The sequence below is a fragment of the Photinus pyralis genome, unplaced genomic scaffold (genome assembly GCF_008802855.1).
Source record: "Photinus pyralis isolate 1611_PpyrPB1 unplaced genomic scaffold, Ppyr1.3 Ppyr1.4_unclustered_Scaffold2041, whole genome shotgun sequence".
NCBI lineage: Eukaryota > Metazoa > Arthropoda > Insecta > Coleoptera > Lampyridae > Photinus > Photinus pyralis.
Genome location: NW_022171133.1, coordinates 1,507 through 9,591, shown reverse-complemented (window position 1 = coordinate 9,591; position 8,085 = coordinate 1,507). Strand labels below are relative to the sequence as shown.

Genomic DNA, 8,085 nt, shown 5'->3' with positions numbered 1-8,085 from the left:
GAATTTTTTCTTGATAACTACTGTACAAAAATTGTACTTGAAACTTGAAAGTGTAGTAGAGCTAGAAATATAATTATAGAACATTTGGTTGAAAATTATAAAAAATATATAGAGATGCAAGAAATAATCAATATATTGATAAATGGCAATAATTGAAGTTGATAAATTGTCGATAAATTAAGAGGTTTTTTTCTTTCGGCCTTGGGTGGTGTTGAAGTGAAGGTTTGTAGGGCCTGCAAACCTTCACTTCTATCGATAAATATAAATATGGTTAATTATCAATAGACCTCGATTATCGATCATGATCATAAAGAGTGAAAAAAATTTGGATCTTCTTTTACAAGGATTTTTTTTCACAGCTGACCATTTTCATAATAAGAAAAAGTAATCGATAATATTGATTGGCAATATCGATATCAAAAACTGATAATATGGATAACCAATATTATGGATAGTTTTATATTATCAATAGTTGATAGTAAATTTCTATTATCGCGCAGGTCTAAAAATATGGTCTCTGTTAAATACATACCAGTTCCCTTTGTGTTGTCTGTAACAACATCACACGATAAGCCAGTGCCAATTCGATTAAAGGCGGTAATGTATAACAAATATTTGGTTCCGCACCACAAATTTCTCAACATGTGTTCATCCGTTCGTGCCGAAATTTGAAGCTCCTCCCAATCTCCATGGTCTCTCTTATAATTAATTACATATCCTAGGATAGGGGATCCCCCATTTTTTTGGTCTGTCCACCGTAAGTGAAGGCTGTCGGTGAATTCTGCCACTACCGTTAACATAGGCGGATCGGGAGGAACTAACACCTTCAAACTGTAAACGATTTCGTCTTTACCGTGCTTATTTTCGACGCTGCACGAATAATTCGCTTGATCGATACTTTGAACGTCTTTGATTTGCAACGCGGCGTCCGTGGATATCGATCTACGGCCACCGACCTCCAACGGCAACTCGTTTAAATGCCATGTAGGAACTGGCAACGGATCTCCTACTCGTTTACAAGGTAGATACACAGTTTGTTTCCAGGCACTTACTATTTCTCTACCAAAAGACGCTATTTTAGCCGGAATCACTCTAGATGGTGTTACTGTGATCACACGCGTGCTGTCTCCTTCCCCAACCTGAAAGATGCACATTGTCTACCCGAGTTTAATAAAGAAGCAGGTACTTACCCTCGTTGATGCGGTAACCCAAAATTGATATGTGGCAGTTTCGTGTGATCTACTAACTTCGTGTGACTCATGTGTTGGGCTCAACACTTTCTTATGTGTTCCCGCTTCTCGTCCGTCCTCTAAGCTACTCATATAAAATGTATATCCTACTAGTATACCGTTACTGTGTTTAGGAGGTAGCCACGACACTAAAATTTTGTTTGTGGAACTTAAGATTGCTTTAATATCTGCAGGTGTTGATGGAACTAAGGCGTTATTTTTAGATTAATTGTTGTATTTTATAGAGAATTGTTACCGTCTTCTTCAGTATGGCAGTAAACGGCTTCAGATCTGACACCATCTCCACTTGCAGTATAAGCCAAAACAGTGATGCTGTAGTTAGTATATTTTCTTAGACCTGTTATTGTTGTGCGTAATTGTTGAATCACTTTTGTTTGTTGATCGTCCTTGTCTGTAAATTGAGGAAGTATTATTGAGTCGACTGGTGAATCGTTACCGTTACGGACCTAACCATTCACTAACGCAGTGATAAGTAACTTTGTATCCTTGAACAATTCCATTTTGGCCTTCAGGAAGAGGGGGTTCCCATGATATGTGTAAACTTTGTGCACTTAAAACTGAGCATTGAACTTTTTCTGGAGGCAGTGTGGGAGCGTCTTCCAAAGTTCGTATTGTTACTGGCTCGCTCGGTGGGCCAGATCCTCTGCTGTTGTACGCCTAAAAAGACTCATCACTAACCTACTGTGCGATAAAACTTCATACCTGGACAATAATATTATACGAAGCATACTTAGATAAGCCTTGAAGAGTTGCTTCACCACCAAAGTGTTGCCGGACCTCGACGCTCTTAAATGTATAACCCTGTGTTGGTATTACCGATTGGGATGGGAGTTCTTGATAACCCACATGGTACCCTAGTAGGTTTCCATTCCAGGTGTTCCGTGATGGTGGTTCCCAAATGACCAAAATTTCGGTGGAACTTTTTGCTTCAGCTCTAATATCCAAAGGAGGTCCGTTTGGCACTGATAATTTTATTAAAGCCATTATTAGTTCTTACAAAGTAATAGGTTACCTTCTTCAAGGGTGCTGACCTGAATAGTCTGACTCGGTTCACTAAGACCTAAACGATTTTCGGCTAAAATTCTGATATGATATACTTGAGCAGGATGCAGATTTGGCAGAGTGGCACTTTCATGAGAACCAGGCACTATTTGTTTGTAAGGTTGATTCGGCCACATATCTAAAAACTGAACTTAGTAGTAACTTCATATACTAGGACGGTAGTTAAAATTACCTACACCAAGTTTGTACTGGATGATATAATTACTAATCGGACTGTTTCCATTGTACGGTTTTATCCACGACAGTCCGATACTTCTTGGCAGTTGTTCCGTCACCCTAACATTTTTTGGAGATTCGGGTATTTCCTGAATTATTAAGTGTATGCTCATTTCGTCATGCCCATACGCGTTAGTGGCATAGCAAGAGAACACTCCCGAATCTTGTCTAATTGTTCTGTCAATGCCCAATTCCGATACCATACCTTCGGCTAATCCTTGCTGCCGGATGGAATACCTTTGGTCGCCGTCACTAGAGATGTGTTGACCGTCGACTTTCCATGTAATTTCCATCGGCGTATCTCCTAACGCCGCGCATTGAAGATGCGCTTGCTCTCCCTTTGCAATTTGCAGTTCTTTCGTTTTTTGCGGAAAATGAGCTGGAGCTGAAGAGAATTCCTTGATATTTGATATCTGTCAATTTATTACCCACCATTCACCTTCAAGAAAATTACTTTGCTGACTCCGGTTCCAATGTTATTTTTGGCTTCGCAAAGATAATGGCCCTCATCACCTTTTAATATGTGTGCGAAGTTTAACGATCCATTCTGATATTGGCGAACATTTGGTTCGAAAAGAAATTCTTTGTATTCGCCTGGTTGTTCTCCTAATTTTTCACAATGAAATTCTGTTGTTGTGTTTTGAAATAATCATGTCTTACCAACAGCTTTACGCCACGTAACCGCCGGATTTGGATAACCAACAGCTTGACAGTGGAGAATCGCCTCTTGACCAGAAGCAACATTAGCATCTGCTGGCTCAACTGTCCACCGTGGCGGTACTGAAAACTTTTCTTAATTAACATATCCTACGCCTAAATGAAATATTACCATTCACCGTCAATGGTACAATGTACTTTTCCGAGCCAGCAATATTACTAGCAACGCAAGTGTAATTTCCGCTATGAGTCGAACTAACTTTCTCTATGATAAGCGACGATGAAAATTCGTCAATTCTTCGCACTGAAGTGCCTTCGACTACGTTATTCGAAATCGTTTTTCCGTTTCTTTCCCACCTAAACGTTATCGGTAAGTCCCCTTCCATAATTTGACAGGTAATTGCAGCTCTCATTCCTTCCCTTAAAATATCAGTCATTGGATTTATCGGTATAATTTTCGGCGGTACTAAAATTGGATTTGGTTATTTGAATTGGAAAATGTACCAATCTACCGTTAATTTGAATTTCCAAATCACGTCTCGATGAATGTCGTTGCCTATTTTGAGCCTGGCAAGTATAAGTTCCTGCATCTTCAGTTCGTTGCGTTTGCTCTATCACTAAAGTGCCGTTTGTGTAAACGCGCTGTCTCCGATTTATCGGCAACATTTGACCGTCTCTCTCCCACGTAATTGTTTCAATGGGGTACCCTGCCACTGGACATTTAATAATCAAATTCATACCAGCCACTCCCGTAATTTTCGGCATCTCTCTGATAAACGGAAGTCCATAAACGTTCACGCGAGCACTGTGCGAAATTTTGCCAATGGTATTATGTGCCGTACAAGTATATTCGCCCCCGTCTTCCGATTTGATATTGCTTATATTTACGTGACTGATTACATCGTCCTGAATAGTCACGTATTGCCCAACTAAGAACCTCGAAGAATCGGGGATCGGAAAGCCGTCCAACGTCCAGGTAAATTGTGGAGGTGGGTTACCAGAAGCGACGCACTTCAGTGAGACCGTGGGCCCTGGTTGGAGGGTTTGTTCCGAAAACCAATAAATTAATTCTGGTCCCGCGTCTCCCATATCCAACTCCGAAATCGCTTGCGCTTGATCCCAATTATTGCTCACGATACATTGGTACATACCCCTGTCGTCTTTTGAGAGTTGTCGAATTGTCAGTCGAGGTGGATCAGCCATCATTTCAACCCTGCTGTCTGGTGCCACGGGTTTTGAATTATGTAGCCAACTTATCTGTGATATCGGGTAGCCTCCTACAATGCACTGGAAATTTGCTTCTTTTCCAACATCGACAATTTGAACCTGAGGCTGCACATGAACGGATAGCGGAGCCGTTACTTCTAACGTTACCCTCACACTTTCTTCCCCTGCTGAGTTATTCGCAAAACAAATGTAAGTTCCACGATCTTCTAGACGAACCTACAATTACGATTTAATGCGACATCGTCGACTTTGAGTTCGAGATCTCACCTTCGCTATTTTCAAAAGTCCGGCAGAAATAATGGTGATTCGTTCTCCTAAAGCGACAGGTACAGTTTGCCCTTGCAATTCGCGTTTCCAATAGTATCCAGGTACAGGACGTCCTTGTGCTACGCACGGCAGTGTTACGTCATCTCCTAGTGCTACCCGTCGAGCGTTATATTTATCCACCGTAATTCGTGGTTGCACATTTCCCTTCGGTTCCGTGATGATTACCCGTCCTGGGTATGCACTGATTTGTACTTCACCTACAAGAGTAAGACATATTTGATTAGCTTTGGAGTCAATTGAGAGCAACTTGATAATGCATTGTGAAGATTGTTTGAAAATTCAACGTAGTGACGATTTTTATAAATGTTTAAGATCCGATTGATATAACCTCCCCAATAAAAAATTGGGAGGTTATTGAAATCACTCCAAATTTCACCGGATCTTTACGTTTCAAAGTTCAAGGAGTCCAAAATAGGTAGTGCTTTTAAAAAATGTCTGTATGTACGCATGTGCGTATGTATGTGTGTGCGGCGTGATCTTGTAAAGAAGGTTCAGCCGAAATTATCCGGCACCGATTTGGTTAAAGTTTGAAACAAATGTTCCTTTCAATGATCTCGAGAGCGGAAATCCTTTTGAAAGAGATTTGAAACTGGCAAATGCCTTTTTGGAAATGAAATCGATATTCATTGAATTACCTATAGCTTTCTAAGCAGACCGACTTGGCTGACATTTTGTACCAATGGTCTCTGTTATGGTCCTGAAGATTTTGGACACGATTGGAAAATCGGAAATGTTCTCTGGCTATAAAATTAGTTCTATCGCATTGTCCAATTTGGTTTCTGTCCATCGTTCGAACCGTGAGATATTTGTTGCTTGGCCGCAAAAACTGTGGCAACTTTGCGGCGATTCACATACATCGGGCCATTCTCATTACCGTTTTATTTTTAGCGCTTTTTTTAAGAATAAAAACTGAAACTAGTTTCTATCCTTCATGGTTTGGTTTGGCTTGGTCCTTCATGAAAGGTCTCAACGAAAGGAATTACTTTCTACCAACCATAGCCCTCCTCCTCGACCTCTTATCGTGATCGGGTATATGCCCTTATGCCTCAAGAACGAATTGTCGGTAGAGGGTACTCTCAAAGGGCGATTGAGTTGAGACGTCTGCAAGAAATATATCCATTGGTGATCTCAAAACAAAAGCTATTTCGGTTAAAAAATGTTGAAGTCGGTCTTTTTAATGTACTCGCCATCATGATCTTATCGAAGTTTTTTTTTGGTTTCTTGTTGAATTTATTTCGGCAATATATTTATATTCATTCGCGATTTCCAATTTATCCCTGATCAACTATGTACCTAAATTGAGAATAATCGTCTATGAATGTGAGCAAATTATTCCTTGACATAGTTTGTATCGGACCATCCGTATGAACAATTCCAGTGCCGCAGTTGATTGACTTGAATACTTCTTAGGAAAAAGTGATCGAGCATGTATACCTTTCATACATGTGTCCCATGATGCTTTTATTCCACAATCTACAACATGTAATCCTTCAGCCAAGCTGTTCGGTTCCATTTTTCGAATTGCTGCTGGATCTCAGTGTCCTAATTTACGATGCCAGTCGTGTATATAATTTTATCCGCTTTGTTTTTGTTCAATTCAATGGGTAAACCGTTTTTAACGAAGCGGAGAACAGAGAATATCCTTCCATACAGTACTTCATTTGCGTTAGCGAATTTTAAATTGTCCATACGTCCTTAAACATCAATTTACCACTTCCTTTACCTTTAACTACCACCATTTCCCACCCCAATAACCACTGTTATGCGATAGTAAAAGCGAGTCGTGAGAATTGCATCGGTTCCGTATCGGTTTTTCTGTTGGGCAACCAATTAAATAAGTATCTAGTGTTTGTGTTTGGGTGAAATACGTCGGTGAAGCTGCCGGAGGTCTGCGGGTGGGGGCGAACCGTCCTCTTGCGTTGTCGGTTTTCTACTCGGAAATAGAGGAATGGAAAGGAAAAGGTGGAGGAGACACGCATTGATCGTCTAAGCGAAGTTAGTGTTAATTTTAAAACAATCGCGCGCGTGGAAGAGCGACGTAAGAAACAATATAAATTAGCGAAGAAGCCGCGAAAAGTTTTCATCTAATACGCATATGAGAGAAATATAACGTTCACCACAAAAGTTCATTCATTTTCTTCAACGTCCACTAGGCAGTAATAATTTTAATTATACAGGGTTAGTCATAAACGTGTGGCTCACCAAAGTGCATTTTTCTTATCACCCTGTATGTTCGATATTTTAATTGTTTCAATGTTAATCAAAACTTCTAAGAAGCATAATGCATCTAAATTCAGTCGTTTCTGGGTTATCGAGTTATGAAAGTTTGAAACAATTCGCTATTACGCTTTTTGTTAATTTCAAAATATGCCTTTTATCCACAAAGAAAAAGGGACAGAGCTTCACCGGCAATGGATATAGTCGAGAAGGCCGCGAAGAAGTCGGTACGCGTCAGCTCGCCAAGGGCGACTCGCCACCGGACCACTCGCCACCGACTGACTCGCCAACGGGACAACTCGCCAACGCGACAACTCGCCAATGCGACAACTCGCCAACGGACGACTCGCCACTGCGACAACTCGCCAACGAAATATTTTTCCCTGTTTAATGTGTCGTGTCTACAGTTTTTCGATAAACTTTTTTTTACAAAATTAGGGAAATTGACTATTGCATTTATGGGATGCATTTGTATGACACATTAAACAGGGAAAAATATTTCGTTGGTGAGTGGCGAGTTGTCCGTTGGCGAGTTGTCCCATTGGCTAGTCGGTCGGTGGCGAGTGGTCCGGTGGCGAGTTGACCGTGTCCCACTCAAGTTGTAGGTCTGGATTGTTCCTAATTTAAGAAACACTTCAAAATATTCCCTAACAAGGAAATAAAAGCGTTGTCACACCAGAGGTTGGAGTTTCGGGTCCGCACTACTTAAGAGGAATTAGTTTTAATGGTTCCAGTTCTATGGCTTCAATAATCTTTTCTTCCGGTTCCAGTCTTTTTAAATTTATTTTAGTTATTCATTTTGCGTATTTTATTTAAGGGTTCCAACATAAATAAATAAAATTAGCATTAAGCATGACTAATTATTGAAAAAAAATCATGCACAAAGTTAAAGTGCACTATTATGCGCGTTCGTCTCACCTCTGTCAACGCTCTGTCACATATTCTTCAACTCGATTACTGTTTTTAATTCATTTTCGGTATTAGTTGCTCTAAAATATTTTCAGGTTTTTTTTGTATAAGGTTAAGTTGATATAAATAAGTGGAAGCTCTGAATAAAAGTGAAAATTTTGATTTTTGATCTTTGAAATTCATTGCAAATTTTACAATGAGCGCAATTCTTGCCCAATGA

General features: G+C 40.1%; 1 protein-coding gene across 1 annotated transcript; it reads right to left on the bottom strand.

Moving 5' to 3' along the window:
* Positions 1 to 416: 416 nt before the first annotated feature.
* LOC116181796 (Down syndrome cell adhesion molecule-like protein Dscam2) lies at positions 417 to 5,604 on the bottom strand. Its single transcript, XM_031502224.1, has 13 exons — positions 5,595 to 5,604; positions 4,680 to 4,936; positions 3,698 to 4,628; positions 3,358 to 3,651; positions 3,189 to 3,308; positions 2,961 to 3,134; positions 2,485 to 2,913; positions 2,263 to 2,430; positions 1,953 to 2,212; positions 1,697 to 1,907; positions 1,486 to 1,641; positions 1,191 to 1,435; positions 417 to 1,139 (listed from the first exon to the last, which is right to left on the bottom strand). Exons 1-13 carry the CDS (start codon positions 5,602 to 5,604, stop codon positions 417 to 419), a joined length of 3,978 nt encoding a protein of 1,325 aa, XP_031358084.1.
* Between the last annotated feature and the right edge of the window lie 2,481 nt (positions 5,605 to 8,085).